General features: G+C 34.3%; 1 protein-coding gene across 1 annotated transcript in view; it reads left to right on the forward strand.

Moving 5' to 3' along the window:
* Window positions 1–6,630: 6,630 nt before the first annotated feature.
* Window positions 6,631–27,775, forward strand: part of LOC102988795 (solute carrier organic anion transporter family member 1B3) — a 47,982-nt gene continuing 26,837 nt past the window's right edge. The window contains exons 1-4 of the mRNA XM_007127994.2: window positions 6,631–6,689; window positions 10,876–11,027; window positions 21,062–21,203; window positions 24,284–24,416. Coding sequence (XP_007128056.2) covers window positions 10,938–11,027; window positions 21,062–21,203; window positions 24,284–24,416 — 365 coding nt within the window. The 5' untranslated portion in view covers window positions 6,631–6,689; window positions 10,876–10,937. The remainder of the gene's footprint in view (window positions 6,690–10,875; window positions 11,028–21,061; window positions 21,204–24,283; window positions 24,417–27,775) is intronic.

Consider the following 27,775-nt stretch of genomic DNA (forward strand, 5'->3'; position numbering starts at 1 on the left):
TGTCACCACTTTTATTTTGTGATATGAGAGCCCAGAGAGGGCACTGGAAGTCCTAGTCAGTACACTAAGGCAGGGGTGGAAAACATCCAAATTGGAAAGGAAGAAAGAATTACAAGCGTCTTTATTTGCACGGAACATGGTAACATATATTAAAAATCCTAAGAAACATATTTGTAAAAATCCACTAGAACTACAAAGTGAGTTTAGCAGGATTGCAGGACACAAGTCCCATATACAGAAATCAATTTTATTTCTATATACTGGCACTGAACAGTCAGAAATTGAAATTAAAATAAAACAATAATAATATAAAAATATGAAATGCTTAACAAATTTGACAAAAGATATGAAAGACTTGTACACTGAAAACTACAAACTGTGCTGAGAGAAATTAAACAAGACTTAAACAAAAGAGAGATATACCATGTTCATGAATATATGTTTCAATATTGCTAAGATGCCAATTATACCAAAACTGATCTATACAGTGACTGCAATCCTGACCAAAATTCCAGCAGAGGTTTTTTTCAGAAATTGACAAGCAGATCAAAAAATTTACATGGGAGTGCCAAGGACCTAAAATAGCCATCCTTGAAAAAGAAGAACAAAGTAGGAAGACTTACCACTACCTCATTTCAAGACTTTTTTTGAAGCTATAGTAATCAAGATACTATGGTATTGATGTATAGATAGACATATTGATCAATGGAATAGAATAAAGAGTCTGGAAATAGATCAACACATTTAGGTTTCACTGATATTTTACAAAGATTCTAAGTCAAGTTAATAGGGAAAGAATAATCTTTTTAACAAACAATGCTAAATAAATTAGATAACAATGGACAAATTAATGAACCTTAGCTTTGCCTCACACCTTATACTAAAATTAATTCAAAATAGAATATAGACCTAAATGTAATAGCTAAAAATATAAAATCTCTAGAACAAAATGTGAAAATCTCGTTGACCTTGATTTTGGTAAAGATTTCTCACATAGAAAACAAAAATCACAAACTGTAAAGAAAAAATAAATTAGACTCTATCAAAATTTTAAACTTTTGCTCTTGAAAATGTTTGCAAACATTTATCCAAGAAAGGCCTTGTTTGAAGACAGCTAAAGAACTCTTACCATTCAATTATGAGGACAAACATTCCAGTAAAAACTGGGCAAAGTATTTGAGCAGACATTTCACAAGGAAAAACAACTCAAAATGAAAATTATATTTAGGGAGATGGACAACAAATAAGCACATGACAAGATGCTCAACATCATTTGTTATTAGAGAAATGCAAATTAAAACCACAATTAGATACCACTACACATCTACTAAAAGGACTAAAATTAAAAAGACTATTTATACCAATTGTTGGTGAGGATGTGGAGGAACTGAAACTCATACACTATTGATGCGAATGTAAAATGATACAACTATGTTAGAAAACAGTTTAGCAATTTCTTAAAAACGTAAACACACACCTCCTGTGTAAGCCAGGCATTCCACTACCAGGTATTTTTTAAGGGAAATGAAAGCATATGTACACAAAAATACTCATAAATCAATGTTCATAAGACTTTTATTTGTAGTAGCCCAAAACTGAAAACAACTTAAATTTCTATAAATAGGTAAATAGTGACATATTCATATTTGGAATACTAATCAGCATAGAAAGAAATGAAACTATTGATATACACAACATGATAGAATTTCAACATAATTATTTTGAATTAAAGAAGTCAGACAAAAAGCAGTACGTACAATTTGATTACATTAGTATAAAATTCTACAAAATGTAAATTAATCCATAGGGCTGGAAGCAGATCAATGGCTTGGTCTAGGATGCAGAATAGTAGAGAAGGCAGGAGAAAACTTCTGGGAGTGACTTTTATGTTCATTATTTTGGTCTCATCAGTGAATACATATGTCAAAACATTAAACTGTATGTGCATTAAATTGTATTGTAGTAAGTTAAAAGGAAAACCACAAAAGATGGTGTCCTGAGGAGAAAGTAATCAGCTCTGAAAAAATGCTGCTAATAGGTGAAGTCAGCTGAAGACCATTACATGTAGCGTTTAGGTAATTTATGACTTAGGCAAGAGTAATTTGAGTGAGGAGCTGGGGGCAAAACTTGATTGAAGTGTCCAGAAGGGAGAATATGAGGAAAGGAATGGAAAACATTAATTATACATAAGCATTTTGAGAAGATTTTTTTTTAATGTAAAAATAGCACAGAAATAAAGTTAATACCAGGAAAGGGAATGGGATCAAAAGAGGGATTTTTGAAGATGGGAAAGTGATGGCATGATTATATGCTGAGGGGAACATTTCTATAGAAAGGAAAAACTTCTATCCTTGGGAATGCCAGAGGAAGTAATCTGGTGCACAAGTGGAGGCTGGCCTTAGCTACAGCATAGACAGTTCATCAAGGCAGAGTATGTGGTACTGATGCTATAGGTAGACAGATGTGGTGAAAGAAGATTTGGGAAATTTTGATCTTCATTTTTGTTAGTGAAATCATCATCAGCTGAAGGTGGAGATAGGAAAAAATGTGTTAGAGTTTTGAGGAAAGAGATGAAGGCAAAAGATAGTTACTGAGAAAGCAAGACGACATGGATTGGGAAAATGCAACACAATACCTAAGCCCAAGAAAGACCCATTTGAACTTCATGATCCTAAATTTAAAGTCAACACGGCTGAGGGTTTTTCTTCAATCACATTCAGCAGCATGGATGAATGGACAGAGTAGTCTGAGAGTTGTATTTAATCTAGGTTGTGTTTTGTTAAGCAATTAAAATGATGCCAGGGTCACAAATGACTTGAAGATATATGGAAGAAAGTGATTACCATGACATTAAATTTAACCCAGATATGGAGGGAAATGACAACATGAAATAAGGCACAGTGAAACCTCTGGTAAAATCAATCAATGGTCAGATAGATCCTGGTCAGTGGAAGCATCCGGGGTACTACAGTGTTTGAGCTGGCAAGATAGATAGTGGAACTCCAATTCTTGAAACTTGTATTATGGAGAAGTTGCAGGGTTTTTTTTTTTGGTTTTTTTGGATTTTTTTTTTTTTTTTTTTTTTGCGGTACGCGGGCCTCTCACTGTTGTGGCCTCTCCCGTTGCGGAGCACAGGCTCCGGACGCACAGGCTCAGCGGCCATGGCTCACGGGCCCAACCGCTCCGCGGCATGTGGGATCTTCCCGGACCGGGGCACGAACCAGCGTCCCCTGCATCGGCAGGCGGACTCTCAACCACTGTGCCACCAGGGAAGCCCGAAGTTGCAGTTTTGATGTGACAAAGACTAGGATATGTCCACTGGAGTGAGTAGAAGCAAGACTACTGAAGAAGAGAAAGTTGAAAAGCTAAGAAGTCAGGGAATTAGAAGTATTCTCTTTATGGTCATTAAAATTACCGATAATTATGACAGCAGGAATATTTTGAAAGATTGGCTTTGAATCAAGAGCTAAAACTCATGGAAGAAGTGGGAGTGACTCAAGGACTGGTAGGTGATTCCACCAAGAAGAAATGATGGAGTCTTTAGATATGAGATTCATAACGATGGATTCTGAGAGAAGAGGGTGTGAAAACAGAAAGGAAGTAGCACAGTAAGGGAAATTGGAGACCAAGGCATCTGGTATGGAGCAAAATGGAGAACAATGTAGCCCCCATTGATCACAGCAGCTTTGAAAGGCAATGTCATCAGGGAAGGGCCAGGTTTAAGTTAAAGCAAGAAGGTGAAGCAAAATGCGTCAGGGAAGAGGCTGAAGGTAGAGGGAATTCTACTTGTGATTAACCATGAGTTCCAAACATCTCAAGAGAAGTATCTCATTTCAGGATTGGGAGAGGGATAGGAGATGAGGGCAAATACAGGAGGGTGCACAGCCATATGGGGATTAGACAGGAGCTGAAGAGAGTGATCAGGGAATCCCTCACTTCTCATGGTGGTGACCAACACAAGAAAAATGATGGCCACAATAAGATCAATCATGACGATGCCAGGGCTCTAGTGGGTAGAAAATGTGAGGTTCTTTCCAGGAGTCGTCTGCAGCCTCCCAGAGCTGCCTCTTTTTTTTTTAAAGTTAATTTTATCAGAGTATAGTTGATTTACAATGTTGTGTTACGGGGCTGCCTCTTGACCATTACTAAGAGAAGTATGGCAGGTGGCAGCTGCAGGTTGTCCTTGAGCCTGAAGTCTCCCTCTTCAAGAATGCCTGCGGACCCCTCTGAGTACTCTGGAAATAAAAACTGCTGGGTACATGTCATGGAGATTTTATTTTCACTCATTTCATATGAATTAATTGCTTTGAGTATTTATAATACACTAATGTCGTACAATGAATCTTATTAGGTATCAAATCTGTAATTTGTCAGGTACTATGCAAAGCAATTTGCATACATTATTTAATCCTTACCCCAAGTATTGTCTTCCTACTTTACAGATACGGATATTCATGTTCAGAAAAGTTTAGATAACCTACTTAGGTTCATACTGCTAACAAGTAACAGAGACAAATTGGCATCAAAATCTATCAGATTTCAAAGACCATGATATATCATCAGAACTGGGATGATTATCTCTGAAGTAAATACCAATAAGATTATTTTTAGCAAATTTTGCAATTCTATTGACTCATGGATGTTAGCATAATATTGATCTTGAAAGAGCTGTTGCAACGTCTTTCTTGACCACTTTTATTCTTCCACAAGTCACACAAGAAGAACAGTTCAAGTACTTAAAACAGTCACGTAAGAAAAAGAGCAAATGCTCTTTGACCTCTGGAAACAGTCCAGAATTTCAACAGAAAGCTTTAGTTTAGGGATTAAAGAGGGTCTACTAATTTGTACTGTTTTACCTTCATTCTTTCAACATAGCTGTCTCAAAACAAAGTGATGTGACTTGGGTAGAACAGAAATTTAAAGAGAAAATCAATAGCATTGGAACCCCTAGACTATAACCCTACTCTGAATGAAAAGGAAGTTCACAAAATCAACTGAAAATGTTCTCTAGCTCTGCTACAGTGGTTCTCAAAATCTGGCATAACATAAAAGTTCACTGAAGTGCTTATTAAAACATCATAATCTTTGGTCAACTGAATCAGAATCTCCTGAGTGTGGGGGGGGGGGGCCCAGTCTGCTATAGATGACTGGATCCTAACCTTCCCAGGCCCAGGTCTTCATTCCTCAGTTCCCTTTAATTGAGAAATTAAATATTTCCTAACCTTTCCCCTCCACAGTCTCTGATTTTTCCCATGATTCCAACAGTTCCAAGGATCGAACCAATTTATCAAATAACTGAGATATATGACTTAAATAAATATTGTTGCAGCTGTATCAAGGATTGTCCTGCAGGAGAGATAAGGGGTAACTGTGTTTTCACATATGCATCTTCACATTGCTATATATGTATGTACATATATATATTCATATGTGTATGTGCATATCTATGTACATGTATATACATTCACACTGCTATATATATATGATAGCCATATATATATACACACACACATCTCTCTCTACATACATATATATTATATATACTATATATAACTATAATGAATAAATAACATATATGTATAAAACATAAATAATATACATTATTTATTCATGTGAGAGAAGAAGGGTATGAATTTTATTTGCATTAGTACACCTCCAGAACAGAGCCCAATATCTGAGGTAGAGACGTATAGCAGGGATTCAAAAACATTTGAGTTACTGAATGAACAAATGAGGGCATGAATCTTCAAGAACCCCAAGAAATGTTCAATTGTGTCAAGCTCTCCCCATCTCTAAAAACCAAGTGAATAGAAAGAAATAATGTGACCTACTTTCTGTATACCTTGATATAAGACATCTATTATGCAAAGTAGTCTTGACTTTCATCATCTTTAAAAATGTTGTCACTTAGAAGACCTGTCTCGTAATGAATTGGCACTTTACTATTCCATATGGGACATCCGGTATCCAGACACATCATATTAGAATTGCACCCAAATATCAAACAAAAGAGTATATTTGATTTTTTGAATGCTAAAGGAACCTGTAGACAGATTTTTATTTTTTTAATTTTTTCCCCTTTTTTATTTTATTTATTTATTTTAAAACTTTTTATGTTATATTGGAGTATATCAATTAACAACGTTGTAACAGTTTCAGGAGCACAGCAAAGTGACTCAGCCACACATATACATGTATCCATTCTCCCCCAGACTCCCCTCCCAACCAGGCTGCCACATAACATTGAGCAGAGTTCCCTGTACTATGTAGTAGGTCCTTGTGCAGACAAATTTTTAAAATTGCCTTGTAGTCTTTTCTATGTGGAATTGTTTTATCACTTTGGATAACCTGTTGTATTTGTATTTTTAAAGAAAAATATGCAAACAACTTGAGTAAGCAAATGTAAATTATTCTCAGAAGTAAAGCTTAATTTTTGAACTTTTACATACAAGTAATTTGTAAATTCTGAGAAATTATTAACATAATCTTTAAACTACAGGCATGCAGAGGAAATTCTTAGGATAAGTAGTTAATTTTCTTCTATTTGCCTGGGACAATGACCTAAGAAGGTAGTTAATCATCATTGGACTGTAAAAAAAAAAAAAATAACAAGCTAACTATTTAACAAGAGACTATAACACAGATAAAGGGATGGACCTGTGGCCATTGCTGTAGGATCCTAAGTCCAGGTAAGAACCTTTGAGATTCTCGAATTTCAATGTTTCCTGTATGTGAGAAACTTCCAGAAATTTCAAGGGGAAAAATTGTTTTGATGGACATGATAAATATTACATATTTTATGTTATGTGTCTTCTACACCCTTATGTTCTAAACTTTTAAAACATGAACTATCCCTTCTAGAGGTAGCTGAGCCTCAGGTTGATGTTTTTAAAAATAAAATACAGAAAATCAGACATTTATAATTTAAAAATAAAGACTGAAATCCCATTCCTATTACTTTCAATTCAAGTGGAACTTCAAGTCTGAAAAAATAATGTGGGTTGGAGAGTTAGTTGGCAAACATCAAGAAATGGGATATGCCTCATAGCCACTTACTCACCTCAACTTTCCTTGTTTCAACTCAAATTTGACTCAAGGGGAGGTCAAAAGAAGAGGTTTTCTAGATGATTTTATCTCTGATTAAATGAGAAAAAAATTCTGCTCCACACAGTTCCTGGCACAAACTAAGGACTCAAAAATATTAGTTCCCTTCTCCAACTCAGGAAGGTGGCTACCCTTATAATTATTATTAATATTATTTAATTAAAAAGTATTAAATTGTTTACAGACCCATAAAAGGTTTAAGAAGTTAGTAAATGCTGTTTTCCCTTTTTCCCTCCTTAGTCCACAGGTATTGTACATGGTAGATCACTTGGATTGCACTGCTTTGCTATGATCACTCACATAGAAAAAGCTTGCACAGATAAGCAGAGGCTGGTGAGATTCTTCCCTCTACTCCACCCCAATCAAAAGGGAGCAGAACTGGACTGTACTATTATTCAAGGAAGAGTTGCAATGCTACATCTGAATGCCTGTCTTACAGAACATCGTGGCTTATGTTATAAACTTATTGCATCCCCAAAATTCATTTACATGTTAGCTGTTTAGAACTCTGAGAAAAAAAAATATGTCCAGAGGAAAAAATTGTTAAATGTCTTCAAGTCAGGCTTAAAATGCCATGATGATGTGGAAAATACGGTGTTTCGAGTCAACCCTGAATTGATATTTCAACCTTTTAATTACTATGTAGTGATTTGTTATAATTTAATCTTTTTCAGAAATAAGGTAAAAGTGCCTACATTTCCAACTTTTTATCGGGATACTTTTCCTCAATATGTAGGAGAGAGGTGTGGACTAGCAGTCTGTTTGGGAAAGTAGTAGAAATACAGAGAAAAAGAATGACTACGTTACGAGGGATATTGTCCAGTGGAACAGCAGTGTGGGAAAGGTTATTTCAACTGGGAGTAACAACGGGAAAATATCTAAGAGGGGTGAGTTGGGGCAGAATTACAAACAAGAGATGAAGAAGAACATTACAGGTTAAGAAGAAACATACAGGTAGGCAGAGACCTTTCTTCTGGGGACAGTGGTTCCACAGGGTGGAAAGTGTTTATGGGTGTATTGAGACTAAAAACAAAGGCTGGTTTTAGTTCAGGAAGAATATCAAATACTATACGTGAGTTTTATTTTGTGTGGTACAGGAGACCTCTGAAAGATTCTAAGGATGGATGTGATGTGCATAGGAAATGGGGAAGGCTGGGAGACAGGACAATAATTTAATCAATTGCAATCAACAGGGATAGGAGTGGTGAGATCATAGCATTCAGGAATGTTTGTTGAGTAGCCAAACCGACCAACCAAAGAAAAAAACTAAAGCTAAAGGGTGACTATCCACCTTTCAAATAATTCGGAGGATTAAGTGGTAAAAATGATTTCCTAACATTTAAGTCCTGAACAAAGATACAGAAAGAGGTGTTCATGTAAAAATGACATAAAATTTATCAAAAGGCTGCCTGTGACTTTGGGACCGAACTACTGATTCCCTCCTCACTCCACTTCACTCAGTAACTGAACAGGTCCAGGTATATATGGACCACACGCCAGAAGTATAGAATAACTAGGATTCACTTAGATGTACATGGGTGTGGGTTTCTGCATTCATGTGTATGTTTATATACATTCATATACACACAGTGATAATATCTTCAGATATTTATCATTTCTGTATTTGTACATTAGCCATTTAATATGCATTATGTATATTGATGGACTTTATATATATATAAATTCTTATTGCATGAATTAATGAATAGAATAGACAGTTGATCCTCATCATTTATGGATTCTGTATTTGTGAATTTTCCTACTCACTAAAATGGATTTGTAACGCTCAAATCAATACTGCTGCTCTTTCATGGTCATTCACATACCTGCAGAGAGTTGCAAAAAATTTGAGCTCTCCCACATGAATGTTCTCAGCTGAGGTTGGACAAGATATAAGATATGGCTCTGCTTTCTTGTTTTTGCTCTCGTAATATAAACAAGTGACGTTTTCACAGTCTACTTAGAGCCATTTTTTTCATTTGTGTGCTTTTTGTAGGTGATTTTGCTATTAAAATGACTCTCAAGCATAATGCTGAAGTGCTGTCTAGTGTTCCTAAGTTCAAGAAAGCTGTGATGTGCCTGATGGAAAAGATACATGAATTACATAAGGTTCCTTCAGGCTTGAGCTGCAAAGTGCTATTGTCCACAGATTCAATGTTAGTGATCAATAATACGAATTAAATAAGGTGTCTAACAGGAAGGAGACATAAAACAAGGTTATGTATTCATTGGTTGACAAAAATGTGACCACAGATAAACAGGAACCAAACCCTGTATTTCCCCTAGGAGCAATGTTTAGTAATTGCTAATTCAGCATTTGCAAGAACTTTATAGAACACAACTACTGCAAATAATGAGAATCAACTGTATATAGAACATGTATTAAATATACTGTATAATTAGTGCTCTATTAGTAATCATATATCTATGTTTATGCTTGTTCCTATACATAAATAGGTATTTTTGCTACATAAATATGTATTATGCACATATGAATAAATAAGAATACATTTTCTAAACCTCAGTGAAGAACACACTATTCTACAAAAAAGAGCAAATCTAAGAAATAAGTTGATTCACTTTACTAGTCTTTAAGATAGGGGCTTAATAACTCTCAAAAATTTAATCCCTCTTACATTTGACCTCAAAACTCCACTTGTAGGAATTTTATCCTACAGAAATGATCACACATAAATCAAAAGACATATTAAGAAATTTTTCTAATATGAAATAATTTGATGCAAACTAATCTAAATTAGATCCTACCTAGACATAAAACTAGGTAGATAAACTATAGACAGTGGAATACCCTACAACCATAAGAAAACTGAGTAAGCCATATTAATATAAAGTTAAGTATATAAAGCAGAGCAAAAAGGCAGATAACTGTAGTAACGGTATGCTGCCATTTGTGTTAAAAAAGGAAAATATTGTGTATTTAATAAAAAATGCATATCGTATTTCTGGACAAGATTCACTGAAAGCTAGTAATACTCTTCCTCAGAAAGAGAAACTGGATGAGGGCTAGAGGAAGAATTTTTCCTGTATGTCATTTTTGATGTTTTGTGCTTTCAACTTCAAATATACTCTCTCTTCAACAATAAATAAACAAAATTAAAATAAAGTGGAATCATGGTGATGGTAAGTTCAAGCACGGCCATAGTCCCTCTGCCAGGTACTTACAGTACACGAAGCTCTTTTTAACAAATCCAAACTTTCTCTGTTTTTTGAGCCTGGTTCCAGAGGTATCAATATTTTCTCTCTGAAACCTTTTTAGGCCACTCTAATTATAATTAATTACATTACTTTTCTATTCATTTTGACTATCTACTATATGCAAGGTACTGTTTGGCATTTTGTAAAATCAGAAAGATGAATTAAACACTATTTGCCTTCCTAACCCTTATAATGTAGATATACAGAAAATATAACAAAAATTTATTTCTAATAGGCAATTGCTAATAATTTATTTAATCCAATCTAGTGTGTGATTCTATATTACCTTATTTGTTGTTTCAAGTTCCCCTCCATAAATTTATCTTCCTAAATTACAATCTCGCTAAAGCTAGAAATTTGTATACATGTGAGTGTGTGTGTGTGTCTGTGAGTGTGTGTGTGAGTGTGTGTTTCCTTTTGTGTCCTGGTGCTCAGGACATGGTAGGTCCTGAATGAATATTAGTGGAATTATTGATTGATTGATGTTGACCTTGAGGCTTTTCTCATTTCTGAATTGTTAAAGTGAAATAAATTATAACTTTCCTCTCCAAAAAGGTGATCATTTTGAACGAAACATCGACAAAAATTGAAAACATTCACATGGTATCTGCAGTTCAATGATGGACCAGAATCAACATTTGAGTAAGACAGCAGAGGCACAACATTCTGAGAAAAGGAAAACTAGAAACTACTGCAATGGATTCAAGGTGGAATGCATTTCATGTTTTCAAACTAAAATAAGTAAAGGGAGAATTTTGATTTAAAGAAAAGGCAGCCAGTTTTTTAAAAGAACATTATATTTCAAATTAGAGTTTTCAACTGAAGCATATATTAAAATATTAACACAATGATATAAATCTTTATATAAATCAATCTTTAAATCTGAATAAAAGGTCTTTGGTGACATTTCTAGTTAAGAATTTATTAATGTTGAAAATTTAGAAAGATTTTGATATCTTCTCTTTGATTCTTGATGGACAAAAAGATACTTACAAATGTGATTAAAATAAAGCAGTCTGTGTGTAATGGATAGTATGTAAAAAAAAAATTCTTACATTTGACCTATAACAGAGAAGACTTATCAGTCTTGTGAATCACTTTGTGGTCTTGACCTATTTAATTTTTTTTTTTTAAAGAACAGCATTTGTTATTCTATTAACTTAAATAATATAATCTGAAGGGAACTAAAAGACCTGGCCCAAAGACCTAGTTGATGACTTAGGAAAGTAATTTAATTTTTCCATATGCAAGTGGGTAAAAGTGATAATCCTGTCTCTTGCTTTTGTCACAAAACGGTGAGACAGTGAATGATATAGACTGTATTGCGATTTTCACAGACAGGAAAAAGCAATCCTTGAGCACAGAGTCAAGGAAACCAAGACTCAAGGAAGTTGGGAAGTTTGCGTGAAGTCATCTAGGTTGTAAATGGAAAACTCTTAAAACTAAATCAAAGCCTTTAAACCCCCATAGAGAAGACTAGAGGAAATCAAAAAATCAATCAGGGCTGACTTAGATCAATATTTACGATGTTTTCCTCAAAATTATAGTCTTATCTGCTGAATAAAGACCAGAGATCAGATTCAATTGCAATCATGTTACATAAAGTCTGTTTTAACTTTGTCCAGGGAACATGAAGTCTGTTTGTTTTTCAGAGATTATTGGTAAAATCAGTTCTGATGAAATATTTAAGTAATATTTAAACAGAAAAGCAGTCACCAGAAGAAAGTACTGGCTAATGCAACTGGACCACATTCTATTGCCTAGGGGTAGTAGGTTGTGCTGGCTTATTTTGCTTTTAAACATGGAGGGTTACAGTGATTCATTTGCACATGCGTTCAAGGTGACAACAAACTAGCTGAAGCAAATAAAATTGCCTGGGTAGTCTCTTGCAGCATATTTGGAGAAAAGCTTCGAGTTAGCAAGTTGTCAGTGTGTATAAAGTATGTTAATTGCAGCCCAATAATAAAGAACAGAGAAGCAATAACAGTAATAGTATACTGAGCAAATATACTATACTATATCTATGTTTCAAATAGAAAATCAGTTAATCAATAATAGTTTGATTTTATTTTTAACTCAATTCATAGAATCAAAGTAAAGCTTTTGAAAGGTCTTCCTTCAAAGGTGAAATTTCTAATATTATTGTAAGCACTATTATATATTTAACTTAAAAATTCAACATTAATAATAAAATATGTTTTCTTGTGGTGCTCATACAAATACAAATTTTACTGGACGATGAGAGTAACAGTAAAAAAACAATTTACTAAAACAAAAAAATAATGGAGCAGAATGTTTTTAGAACTGATTAAAATGAATTTATAATCCATAATTGTGAACGGTCTTAGATATTCTACAAGTTGAATTGAAGCTGTCATCAACAGTTACATACATATGTGAATAATTGAATATAAAAGTTTGGGGAAGAAACTGATCTTTGTTATAAAAATAAGTATCCTTCAATGACATTGGACATATTCATAAAGTAATTCTGTAAATTATCATTGCACTTTCCTCAAAATAGCTTTGAATTCTTTGATAAAAATATTTAATGAAGAGTCAAAAACTTCCATTAAAAAAACTTTTTGTATATTGCAATTATTAAAATCACAATTTTTGCAAACAGAATGTTAAGAGCTGAACAAATTAACTGGTTAGAGATAATATAATGTACAAAATGTAATTTTGTAATTCTAAAATTGTATTTTAGAATATCTTGACATATGGAAAAATTATTTGAATACAGGTACTATTTGAATTGGATAAATGTATATTCTTTATCTGAATAAAAAGTAACTGAATATACCTATAATTTTCCAGTGACAAAAATTGGCAAATGTTAAAGAAAACATAAATTTTTCTTATATAAATATTTTTCAAGAAAGATACTCTAAAGAGAGGCAAAAATGACAGCACCTGTGATATTTAGAATAAAAAATGTACATAGGTAAATATTTTTAAAAAGGAATTGAGAATATTTCCACTTAGCACAATTTACTGTGGGCTTATTAAGGGAATATTTTCTTCTTTAAAAATATTATGATCTACAGAGAAGGGTAAATTGAAATGTTGACAATTTCAAATTCAGTAATCATAAAATGCAATTTTGATGAAGATTTCAGATAATTTTTTTAATAAACTAAAATGTATAAGAATAATTTGAAAATTATCCTTCAGAAAAATAATAGTGACATAGTAATGGAGATACTCATAAGAAACTGAATAAAATACATGGATATACATGGAAACATACTGGCATACATAAAAATATACTAATATATCCACCAAGAATAATTATACTGTGTATTAATTTTAAATATTAAAGTAAGCAATGAAAAGAAAAAAAATTAATGTTTCCTTCAATTTACTTGGATATATGTTTTTTATTTGAAAAAATTAGAATAGTAACAAGCAATTTATTCATCAATAAAATTTCAAAAACTGTTCTCAGCTTAATTTATTTTTAACACTCATTTTGCTCTAAAAATTATTTCAGTTTATAAGATAAATTATATATTTACACTAGATATAAGAGAGATACAAACCAAATTCCTAATAGGCAATATACAGCTTCACTAAAGAGGTGTCACTGTGGTGGGTATTAAAAAGTTGAATTCATGGAAACAGCATAGAATGGTGGTTGCTAGAACCAGAGGGTGTGGGAAATTGGGTGATGTTGGTCAAAGTGTATAAACTTTCTGTTATAAGATACATAAGTTCTGGGGATCCAGTGTACAGCATGATGACTCTAGTTAACAATATTGTATTATATACTTGAAATTTCCTAAGAGAGTATATCTAAATGTTCTCACTACAAAAATAAAACATAGGTAACTATGTAAGGTGATTAATGTGTTAATAATTTTATTGTTCTAATCGTTTCACAATTTATGCATATGTCAATTGCAATGTTATACACATTAAATTTATACAATTTTATTTGTCAATCATACTTCAATAAAGTTGGAAAAATAAAATCACATGCAGTATTCCCATTGCTGCAAATGGAGGAAAGCAGGCAGACTACTACAAGTAACCCAAGTGAGACGTAACAAGGATCTGACTTAGGAAAATAAAGAGATGAAGGAAAAGTGGGTTAGTATATTAGATCCAAGAACTGTTTTTCTTTTCGTGTGTGAAATACTTGTGTTCAAATCACAGTTCTGCTACAGTTTTAGCCTTATTCCCCTAGTTAAATAACTTTGCATCTCTAAACTTTATTATTCTTACTTGTAAAATGAAGAGAGTAATGCATACCATGCAAGGATTTTGTGAGCATTAGAAATAATACTTCTAGAATACCTGGAACAGTCCTAGCAAATATTAGCTTCCACATAACATAATTCACATTCATATCCTTCCTGTATTAATTGGAAAGAGAAATATCCATTGGATGGAGAGATATTAAGTTTTATGTAGGATGTCTTATGCAAACCTTCATCTTTATCTCTGCTATCAAATATTTTTGAAAGCTATATTGACTATTGATAGTTTCTGTTTAGGAAAGTTTGGAGACTTACTAAGATTTACGTCATAGGAAAGCATAGGTTACAAAGAGAGAACACACACAACACCTATCCAGAAGATGTGGCATAAATTAACATCTTGATTATGCATATTATTTCAGATACTGTATCTTTTCTCATTCTTATAGCTTCTTTTTACAGTTTTTTTTGTGTGAAATTTTCTATTTTCATTCATTGTGAGATAACTTTCCTTTACATCAAAGAGCTCAGTTAGATTAGTTCCTTCAAAATTCTTGTCCAGTAATACTAACGTATGTGTAATCTCAGGGTTAGTCTTGGTTGACTGTTACCTTTCTTGAGAAATGGTCACATTTTCTTGGCTCTTCATATGTTGGTAATTTTGAACATTGTTACATTCTTCCAAAGTGTGTTGATATTTTTTGTTTGTTTTACAAGGCAATTAAATTTGTTGGCCTGAAACTGCAAACTCTATCTCTTAGGAAATAGTTCAAATCTCAATCAAATTACTTTATCCATAGGGCTCACTTGAGTTGCCCTGTTCATGAATAGTTCAGAGGTCAAAAATTTGGACAGTTTATATGCAGAATTTGGGGCTCCCCATTCTCTGGATCTCTCCTTCATGAGATTCTCCCCTAAATTTTAACTAAACTCTTCTTTCTCATTCTTCAGGCCACAAGGACTGTGATTTTTCTAAAAGAATTTCAGCTTTTGTGAATAATGCTAATTGTGACTTTACCTTAAAGCCATAAGAATGAGAAATTAACCAAGGCATTTCCTTCTTTTAAGGGTCAACCCCTGTCCAGAATCTGACTGCTTTTGTTTGCTCTCCCATGCTTTTGGGTGTTTTTTGTTTTCCCCTCAGACTTTACAATGGTTATTTGCTACAGGATCAGTCCAGTGGGAACTTATTCAGCTATATTGGAAGTGGAAATCATTGTAAGTCTTTAAAAATCACCCTGGGTGTGGTGTGAAAAAGAGGTGACAGTGAGGAAAGACACACCAGTTAGAAATAGTAGTATTCTGGGTGAAAGATGATGGTCATTTGAGGTAGGAATAAAAAGTGAAGCATATTAAAAAGAGAGATGTTTATAAGAGTAAATATTTAGCTTTGGGGGACTGATTGGATGTGATAAGAGAGTAGATTCTAAGTGGTGACACAAGAAAGGAGGTAAAAGGGGAGGAAGAAAAGGATGCAATCTGGACATTAAAACCAAAATGGAGCTCTAATGCAGGCACTTTGGAACAGCAGCCTAAACCTCAGCAAAAGCAAGCTTGACTTAAAATATAGATTTGGCAATCATCAGCATTTAGGTGGCAATAAAAACAATGACAATTTATGAGTTTTTCCAGAAAGAGTATGTAGAATAAAAAGAGAAAAGAGTTTGAAACAAAACCCTGAAATACAGTTTGGAATAGCCAAAGTATCCTAGGCCTGCTGAGGATAGTTTAAAAAATGATGCAAGAAATAAGATCTGATTCATGCAAACGTAAACAACTCTCAGTTTTGACTGGAAAAAATGAGAGAGAGTTATGGAAAAGTGAGGATGCAGTGGGGCAGGAGGAGGTTTTTTAATGGAATAAGCCTATGGATTAATTGTACAGTTATCCCCTGGTAAATCTCAAAACTACTTCCAGACAACACTCTCTCTTGAGCACAAACCCTGCCTTAGTTGTGTCTATTTGGTAGATGTTTATTTTTAGACATCTCAAATTTGAGGTTTGAAAGGATGATTTCATTGTCTTTAACCCTAAGACTTCTCTTTTTCTCATCCCAAATAATAGTATTACTGCATACAATTATACAAACTATAAAACAAAATCAGAATACTTATTTTCCATTATTCCCACATCTTATTGGTTCTCCTCTTAAACTTCTTCCAAGTGTGTCTGTAACCTTTTAGACTCCTCTTCCCATCTCTGCTCATCTTTATTTCTGAAATCAGCTTTCTAGTTAATTTATTTGCCATAAATTCATTTTCCTCATGGCTACCAGAATTAGCCCTCTAAAATTTAATCTCCTTACATCACATTTAAAAATGCAGATTGATCTCCCAATGGTTGGCATACTTCTATCCGTATATTCCACCCACAGACATTCTTTTTGTTTTTCAAATGATCTGTGTTCTTTCACTACTCTGGGGCTTTTCATGTGTTTCCTATTTTGTTTTAAATGTTTATTTCTTCTTCGGTTTCTAAGCTTCTATTAACCCCTAAAGACTTAGTTTAAATGTTAGCACATCTATAGAAACTTTGACCTGTGTAGACAGAATTAATCACTTTTTTCTGTGTACTCATAAATTTAAAACTGTATAGCAATTACAGTACTCATTACATTATTATACTGGCATTAATTTTTTATTGGCCCAGGGAAACATTAGTTCTTTGGGGGCATTTATTACGTCTTAATTGTTTTTACTTCCCTTCTTACTCTATGCCTGTCTCAACTCCAAGGTTTAGTGGAGGAACTGCCATACTGTAGTTGCTCAATAAATGTTTGCTGAGTAAATTTGTTTGAGGTTCCTATGAGTTAACTGAGTTAATCATGGCTGTACATATGGCAATGTAGAAACTTGGAACTGTCTTCTGACCTTAATTCTAAGACTCTTGCCATCATAAACAAAGGACTAACCTGCCACGATTGCAGGTAAATAAATATAGACTTTACCTCTTATCTCAACGCTAGCTGTGTCTTTCGGCCTGTGATATTTTAAAATCTATTTGATGATTGTGAACATTCGTATCTCTGTTTTGAAATCTCTCAGTCTTAAATTCTCTATCCTTATACTTTGGTCTTTTAATATTTTTCATTGGAGATTTCAGTTTTATTATTATTTAATTTTTTATGTTCTGAGAAAATCATCATATCATTCTTTCTCTGAACTTCAGCCTCACATTAGGAACGTGGTTAAAAATGCCCATCTCTCAGGGTTATAGTTAGAGTAAAAGAAAGCACATTTATAAATCTGTCTATATTAACTCATTTCATATCCTTCTAAAATCCTAGCTTATTGGAGGAATCCTACTGTAGCCATTGTGTTTGCATCTGTTACCCTTTTCTTCTTTGTAAAACCAATTTAGGATTATACTGTATGAATTCTGACTTTATTGAGTCTCTCTTTTGTCTTGAGCTAATCTTCCTTTTAAGATTGAAGACATGCACATTACAAAATCTTTCTCTGAACTTTTAGAAAGCTGCTCTTATATAGGACAGGATTTACATCTGGTTATGCTTGTATCTGCTTACTGAGATGTCCTGTTACTTTATGAAACTCCCTCCTCTTTGATTTTACCAATTAGTGTTTTGATGATAAGGATTTAGATAAAAGTTTGCCTCAGTATTTCTTTAATAATCAATAAATCATTTTGCCAGTATGCTCATTACTGATTCTGCAGCACGTGAAATAGTGCCTGACAAAAAATGTGTTTGGCTAAATGATCAGAGTCTTATTTTTATTTGACCGAACTTACAGCCAAAAGCTGAATGATGATAGCTCAGAGTGATAATAAAAACAGACATTTCTCAATACTATGTGCCAAAAATTTTATATATATTATTTTAATTAATCTTCATAGCAATTTTACTGCAATTATCTCCATCTAAAAGCTGAGGAAACTAGGAAATGAGAGGTTTCACTACATGTAAGCTCTGTACCAGATTTATAACCTAAATTTGGGGAATAACAATTTATTCAACAACCAAAAAACATTTATTGAATACTTACTCATTATGTGTCAGGCATCTGAGTTTGATAGAGAGCCTGATGACATTTTTTTTTCTATTTATTAGAGAAGGAAAGGCAGAACTTGACTTCTAGTTCAATACGGCAGACAGAATAATAAGGTTGAAGCCATCTCCTCCCCCCTCCAATTTTAATAAATAATGTAAAATGTATTAAGGGCAACTTCTAGATGTGCTAGAAAACAAGAAGAGATACAGTCTGTAAATCAGAAACTATAAGAGTTTTCTAAAAAGTAAGAAGTAGAAAGAATTAGGCTAAAGAAAGAAATCACAGCCCAAGACAAGTGCAGGAAAAGAAACCTGAAAAAAAATGGACATGGCTTCCAAGCGTGTTTTAAAGGCAAAAGCCACTGACAATGGGATCAAGAGAGGTCCCAGGGACCACCGACAGGTTGTTGTATAGGGTATTCCACTCAGTCAGAGAAAACATGCTTCTTTCCTTGTTTAACATCTCCCCTGATCATCAAATTACCCTCCCCCACTTAGTCCAAGCAGCAAACTGCAGAGACATCTACCCTGGGCAGGAGGTAGTGAGCGTGGGTGGATGCCCTCCCGGGCATATGGAGCAGAACCGCGTCTCAAGTGGCTGGCAACACTCATGAAGAAGTGAGGTGCCCATATGCAGATTAACTCTTAACTACCCTATGCTAAAGATTTCTGCCTCTCCATCCCAGATAGGCTTCACAAAGACTGAATATTCAGAGACAAGGAAACGGGAGCTTCCATATGTAAAACAAAACAGACAGGCAAGAATCACTAGATATTTTCATTCACCACTCTTGAAAGGAGGCAACAAACTCAATAAATTAAAAAATTCTCCCATGGCTGTACACACACACACACATATATAATATATATGTTTATATATATATGATTTATTTATTTATATATATATTTATATAAAAGAACAGAACTTTAAGTAAAGGGTGGGGAGAGGAATGGAGGAGGGAAAGTTTACCAAGAAGTTCTACATCTGTATAAAACTTCACAGGTCAGGGGACGACAACACAGTGAAGTTATGGGAAAAAAATGAAATTATGTAGTAATGTACCATTATCCTTCAGCCAGTAACACTTTGAACTTATCCAGTGGGATATGTTACTTCTCTCAGCAAAAGACCACCCACATTTTTTTCAATGGGAAAATACATTTTTTATTTTGGTAAAATATATAATGTTATATTTACCATCTTAACCAATTTTTGAAGGTACAGTTCAGTGGTTATTAGGTATATTCATATTGTCGTACAACAAATCTCTAGACTTTTTCATCCTGCAACACTGAAATTCTATACTTACTAAATACTAATACTCTCTCTTGTCTTCTTCCAGTTTTGGGGAACTGAATTTTTATTTTCTGCTTCTATGATTTTGACTCCTTTAAATACTTCATATGGGTGGAATCATAAAATATTTGTCCTTTTGTGACTGGTTTATTTCACTAAGCATAATATTTTTGAGGCTGAGCCATGTTGTAGCATGTGATAAGATTTCCTTCCTTTTAAGGCTGCATAATATTCCATTATATGTATATACCATATTTTCCTCATCCATTCATCTGTTGATGGACATTTGGATTGCTTCTACCTCCTGGATATTTTGAATAATGCTGTGATAAACATGGATGTGCAAATATCTCTTTGAGATCCTTTTTTTAAGTCTTTTGGATATATACCCAGAAGTGGGATTGCTGAATCTTATTATGATCCTGTGACTCTGGGTAATAATACTGGATGTAAAAGGAATTTACTTATGGATATAAATGCGGGCTGTAAGAAAGATGAATAAATAAATTTTGTTAAAATCAAATTGAAAATAAAACATCTATAACCAGTGGGCTTGAAAGTCTTCTATTTTTTTTTAGAACACTGACTATATTGCTTTGTTATCTTCATTTTAATTTGGTTTTCTCCAATATTAGTGAGGTTTTATAAATGGAAGTTTCTTCAGCTGACTTCCTGGAAATACTACTTTTGAGAATGTCTAGCTACTCCCCTCACAGTACGCCTTTGCTGTTCATTTGGGACTAAAGAATAGCTTGTCATCCTGGCCATCTCACATCATTATCTAGCTTCTTAGAAATCAGCTAATGACATTAATTAAAAAATAACAACTTTGACTGTCCTGCTCTAATAATCTGATGTTTTAACCAAGTTAGAAAATGAGGGATTTCCCTGGCGGTCCAGTGGTTAAGGCTCTGTGCTCCCAATGCCGGGGGTGCAGGTTCCATCCCTGGTTGAGGACTAAGATCCCACATACCGTGCAGCACGGTCGGAATGACTAACTAAAATGGCTTTAAAAAGAAAGGAAGAAAGAAAATGGTGCTTTACCGGTACAGTGATGTTAATGTTAAACAGACTAAGAAGTACCAACTGGAATAGAAGAAAGGTGGGTATGCTTTTTATGATAAAAATATTACTAAGTAAAGAAGAAAAGCTATTTTAATTCTATGCATATATAATCATTATGTGATCTTATGATTAATTATTTTTCCTTTTCCTTCTGCTTTTTCTTAGATGTTCTTGGCAGCCCTGTCACTCAGCTTTATTTCTAAGACACTAAGTGCAGTCATTATGAAAGGTTCCATCACTCAGATAGAAAGGAGATTTGACATATCATCTTCTACTGTTGGCTTAATTGATGGAAGCTTTGAAATGGGTAATTTTTGTTTCTGTTTTGATTATTACTCAGTAATGAGATTTGCAGAGGTAAAAAAGTGTTCACATATGCTCTACACCACTGATCCTTAACCAGGGGTAAATTGCCCCCATCCCCACCCCCTGCCCAGGGGCAATTTGGCAATATCTGGAGATATTTTAGGTTGTCATAGTTGAGGATTAGGGAATGCCACTGACATCTAGTGGTAGAGGCCAGGGATGCCTTGAAACATCCCACAATGTACAAGACAGCCTCCAAAACAAAGAGGAGTTTACCTAGTTTACCTAGTTTTACCTAGTTTTACTAGTTTACCTAGTCCGGAATGTCAAAAGTATAGAGGTTAAAAAACCCTGATTTACACAAACTCATTGCCTGCAAACTAATATTTTGCAGGGCTAAAACTTCTCTTTCTCAAGATGCCCTAGTGCAAAAAAAAGTTGGAGAGAGGATTATGATTCTGATGATTTGAGGAGAGGAGAATAATTTTGAAGCAATCTTTGTTAGGGTCTACTGTTGAACTGGGTATAAAATTTGGGGTTAAAAGACTTTTTTTTTTAGAACATTGAGTATATTCTTTTGTTGTCTTCATTTTAATTTGGATTTCTCCAATAATAGTGAGGTTTTATATAATTATTTAACATTCTTTTCTCTTATTTTATGAACTGGTCGCTGATTACCTCTGCCCATTTTCCTTTTCCCCCCACTTTTTAATGATTTGAAGGGATTCAAAAATTATGTCTGTTGTGTAGATTACACATATTTTTTACAAGTTTGCTCTTTATCTTTTAACCTTTTAAAAATATACTTGTTTATTGAATATTTAAAAAATAATTGTATAAAGGAAGACCCATCTATCTTTTTGTCATGAATTCTGACTTTTCATGATTCAGAGGCTATTACACCATACATATCCTTCACTTTTCCACCTTCTAAACCATCTAGAACTTTAGTATTAGACTGTGATTAGCTTTAAATTCTAATTCATTGTATATCTCGTTATATTGAGGAATTGATTCTTATTATCTTTGTTAGACTTTGTAGTTATTTAAAAGCAATTATTTGGACATGGTTATAAGTTTTACTGGTTTCCTTCTTAACACTATTTCTTGAACCTTATGACTTCAAGTCTCATCTTTAGTTTTTCTGGAGTATATCTTCAAGTATTTTTTTTTCCAGAAATAATTGAACATAAGACATATTTTCTGAGCCCTTGCATGTTGGAAAATGTATTAACTTTACTATCATAGTCAACTGATAATTTGAGTATGAAATTAAAACTTCAGAATGTTTTTTTCTCAGAACATTTAAGACATTTATCTATTGTGTTATAACACAATATTATACATAAGAAATCATTACCAGTATCATTGTCATGCCCTGATAGGACCTCTTCTTTATGCCTGAATTTCAGAAATTTTACCAACATATACCTAGGATGGTCTCTTTTACATTATTTATGCTGGAGAAATGTAGAAATTTTTATCTGATGCCTTAAGCCTTCCTTTAGCTCATGAAATTTATTTTCTACATTTAAATTTGTTCCTTCCCCTCTATTTTCTTCTGAATCATATATGAATATTAAATTTTCTGGCTATTTTTTCACTTTAAGTTTTTCTTTCTAAAATTCAACCTTTTTTTTTTCTTGAAACTCCATCAGTCTTTGCTGATGCCATCTTTCATCTTATTGTATCAGGTCCCAATACCAATACATTTCTGTATAGTATTTTAAATTTGCAACAATACTTTATTGTTCTCTTATTATTTTTAGTCTGCCAGTTCTTATTTTATGGATGCAACATACCTTTGTACCTCTAGAGATAATAACTGGATTTTTTTCAAAATGTCTTCTCTTCTTAGTTTCCTCATTTAACTGTAATCTTCATGGGTTACTTTATCTGCTGGTTCAGTTTGGTGCTTTTACTTCATGTTACTTTTTTCCAGCAATTGTTCAGTAATTCTTTGTTGTTGTCTGTTCGTTATTATATTTGTAGCTCCAGATGGACTGGAATTGGTCATGACCCCCTCCACTTAGATTGCTCTTCTTCCTCTTTTGAATCTAAATAACTTATAGCTAACATTAAATCTCAAGTGACCTGTCCTCCAGGAAACTTTCCTGAAACCTCTAATTAATTTAAGCTTCCCCTTTCTGTGGTCTAAGAGTACTTCTGTCCATTTATCTATTTTTGTCACTGGTAGGTAAGTTCTTTTAGAGCAGATATCATGCACTGTTTATTCTTTTCCTCTATTTCTGGCTTCTAACCCCATGACAGGTACTTAATAAGAATTTAAAGATTTCTAGGAGTGAATGAAAAATGCATGAATAAATACCTTCCCTCAGGTATTTTTGTCCATTTTTCTCCATTCCAGTACAACCCACTCAACTCCAAATTCTTCATAAAATTTTGCTTCACTAATATCGCCAAGTACTTCAAGTACTTTAGTTCTTATCTCTGCTTATTATTAACACCATACAACTTTATAGTGAGTGGCTTAAGGTAAGTGAGTTTCATCTTAATTAAATTACCCAGGGACTTCCCTGGTGGTGCAGTGGTTAAGAATCCACCTGCCAATGCAGGGGACATGGGTTTGATCCCTGGTCTGGGAAGATCCCACATGCCACAGAGCAACTAAGCCCATGAGCCAAAACTACTGAGCCCACGTGCCACAAGTACTGATCCCACATGCCGCAACTACAGAGCTCATGTGCTGCAACTACTGAAGCCCGCGTGCCTAGAGCCCATGCTCCACAACAAGAGAAGCCACCACAATGAGAAGCCTGCGCATCACAACAGAGTAGCCCCAGCTCGCCGCAACTAGAGAAAGCCCGCACACAGCAACAAAGACCCAACACAGCCAAAATTAAAAAAAAAAAAAAAAAAAAAAGAATGAATGAATAAATAAATAAATAAAAGGCAGAGACTATTTAAAAACAAAAATTACCCGATCTTTGAGGAACGGTACCATGTCTTATGCTCTATTTGTATCCATTCTGTGGCCTTCCATTCTACTGGACACAAAATTGGACTCAGTCACTGTTTGCTATAATCAATCATATCAAAATAATTTTGTTTTCTTTCTAGGAAACTTGCTTGTGATTTTATTTGTGAGTTACTTTGGAGCCAAATTACACAGACCAAAACTAATTGGAATTGGTTGCTTCGTTATGGGAATTGGAAGTATTTTGACTGCTTTACCTCATTTCTTCATGGGATAGTAAGTGGCTCTATGCCAACAATGATCATTTCCTTGTAAATTAATGGCAGAATTTCATTTTTTTCCTTTTAAATAAGCAGTCCCCTTTTGAGGAGAATATCCACTAAGTGTGTGTAGAAATGGAGTATGTTTTCTATGTAATAATTAAATTGTTTTATCTACCACGACTCTCATTGATATTAAAATATGAATAGTAATAAATGAGTAGTTTCACAGAAAATAAGCTTTTTGTGACTTTTTAGTATGATATGTATTTCATGTCTTTGCCTACAAGATTTTGATAATATTTAATGTCTTTGTTACCAAACTCAGGTCCAGTTGCTCACCACTCGAAAATCAATACCTGAGAGGCAATTGTTGGTAGAAAGGCAAGTTGCTTTTAATCAGAATGCCAACAATCTGGGGAGAAGGTGGACTCATGTCCCCCCAAACCAACTCCCATGATTCTGTTTGGCTATAAAAGTTTTTAAAGGGAAAAGGGAAGTAATGTCAGTTAATCACTGAGATAGAGGGTCAAAGTCATCACCATCCCCCACTGTGTGCAGGCTTGTTGACTTCTTGTGATCTTTCTTTAGATGCTAGCTTGTTCACATAGTTTGTTCATGAGATTACTGAAGGGAAAGCTAGGGAAGAGATCTGGTCATCTGTTAATTACTCATTCTTCATTTCTACTTCTTTGATCTACAGAAAGAACCAACAGGTTAGGCAAGGTATTGTGTGATCAAAAGATTTGAAAAGTGTGCTTGGGCTGGAGATGAGTAGAGCACGGGGTTGGGGCGGGAAAGCCTGGTTTACGGTTAGTTACAATGTAGCTTTGCTAAAGTGACAGGAAAAGGGAAGAACCAACAGGTTAGGCAAGGTATTGTGTGATCAAAAGATTTGAAAGGTGTGCTTGGGTTGGTGATGAGTAGAGTATGGGGCGCCTGATTTAAATGTTAGTTACAATGCAGTTTTGCTAAAGTGACAAGACAAAGGGGTCTCCTGCAGAAACCTCTTTCCTGCCAAAAGCTGCTTACAACTTCACCACTCAACTCACTGCAGTATGGGTTTTCCCACTACCATCTCCACTGAGACTTCTTCCTAAGTCACTGTGTAGTTTAATTAGAGTCAGATACTAATGACAGAAAACCAAAAATAGTGATGGCTTAAATAAGATAAGAGCTTATTTTTTACATAAAAAAATGTAGCCAACCCAGCCCTTGACTGGCCTTGACTTCACGGTCTAAATTGTGGCAATGCTGTTCCTTGCAACAGGATAGAAGGGAAGAAGAATAAGAAGAAACAGAATGCACACAGGCTGAGACTTCAGAAATATTTTCAGAAGGATAGCCCTTCTACCGACTTCACATTAGCCAGAACTTTGTTACACCTCACATTCAGATAGAAAGTCATTGGGAAAAATAGACTTTACTTCAGGCGTCCCCTTCCCAGATAAAGATCCCAGGTTCTGTTACCATAGAAGGAGAGAAGAATGGATATTGAGAGCCAATGAGCAGTTTCTGCTAAAGATATCAATTAATTATTATCAACGCCAACAGTCATACCTTTTGGTTACTATATTAATTACTCTATTTGACCCTCATAAGTTCTTTCTTCTTCCTGGTGCTGTTCCTTCCTATTTTCATCATCTTACTCTCTCCTGATTTATTTCCTCCTTTTGACTTCTCCATCATGCCCATCTTTTCCTTCTGCTACTGACACCATAAGGTCAGTATTGCCTAAGCTCCCTCTTCAATCTTCTTCACTTTTCATTCTACATGATTTGTGTGGAGTACATGCATTAAATGCAACTATCACTGTACACAGTGAGCTTATCTTATACTCAAGATCTATATGACCAACCGCCTCGTGGGTATCTCCAAGCTAACATCCTACAAACATTTTGCATCCATATATTCAGAACAGAATTCATCCCTGTGCCAAAACCAGCTCCGATTTTTCACATTCACTCTTTCAGCAATGATTCATTTAGCCACAGAGGAACTCAAACTAATGTCAAGGGTCTCATCCTAGACTTATTCTTTACTTCAATACACATGACCAGTGGTCACCAAATCTTGCTTATTCTGCCTGCTATCTGTCATAGTTGTTGCCCTTAACTTGATAGAGGATTCTATCATCTCTGGCCTGGACTTTTTGCCTCCCAACTCAACTTCATTCTAACTCATATTCTATACTACAGGACTGATTTAAAAAATAAGAATCTAATTATTTTACTCCCACTTAAAACTCCCAATATCCTAGAGCAGTATTTTTCTTTATTTTCGATATTTATTTATTTATTTTGGTTGCACCAGGTCTTACTTGTGGCATGTGGACTTCTTAGCTGCAGCATGCAGGATCTAGTTCCCCAACCAGGGATCAAACCCGGGCCGCCTGCCCTGGGAGCTCGGACTCTTACCCACTGGACCATCAGGGAAGTCCCGTATCCTAGAGCAGGATTTTTCAAACTTCAGATCCTGAACCACTCATGGACCAATAAATCAATTAAGATTATTAAGACCAACAATTTTTTAATAGGATAGGATAGGATAGAATAGAATAGAAGAAAACACAATGAGAGTGGGGATAAATATTATTCTGTGAAACTTTTGTTTTGGTTGTACATAAATTTGTGAGTGTGTGTGTGGATATCCATGTATTGTGATTGTGATGCAAAATGTATTTCTCATTGTTAGTAACAGTCAAAGTATTGAAAGCCTTTTGCCTATGAGTTACTATCTAGGCTCATTTGCATATCTAAGCTCATTTGCATATACAGGTCACTCACTGATTTGGTCCTTGACTATCTTCCTAGCTTCATTTTACACTGCTTCCCATGACTGAGGACAACACTCTAGGCCTACAGTTTGCCAAATGTGCTATAATATGTCATAGTTTTGTTCATAGTGTTTCTACAGCTTTGAATGATTTTCCTTCTTTGTCTGTCTATTAAACTCCTATCCATCTTCAAGACACATCTCATATGGAATCCTCACTGTGAAGTCTTCTCTAATCCGCACCTTTTCCAGCCTGCAAGCCAAGCTGATAATCCTTTTTTCCTTTACGACAACTCAGGACCTGGTATATTAACCTTATCATATCTTTGATCATATATGTTTACTTTAGGGGGTGTAAGATGTTTTAAGTAAAAAAACCGTGTGTTTTATTTCTAGTGATTTGGAGCTGAGCATAATGCCTGGCATACAGTAAGTTGCCCTCAGACTTCACAGGGTACCTCAGTATTTTTAATTTATATATTTTATTGAGGTATAATGGACAAATTATATTAGTATCAGGTGTACAACATAGTGATTCATTATTTTTATAGATTATACTCCATTTATAGTTATAAAATTTTGGCTATATTCCCTGTGCTG

This window comes from Physeter macrocephalus, chromosome 6, assembly GCF_002837175.3.
Source record: "Physeter macrocephalus isolate SW-GA chromosome 6, ASM283717v5, whole genome shotgun sequence".
Lineage (NCBI taxonomy): Eukaryota > Metazoa > Chordata > Mammalia > Artiodactyla > Physeteridae > Physeter > Physeter macrocephalus.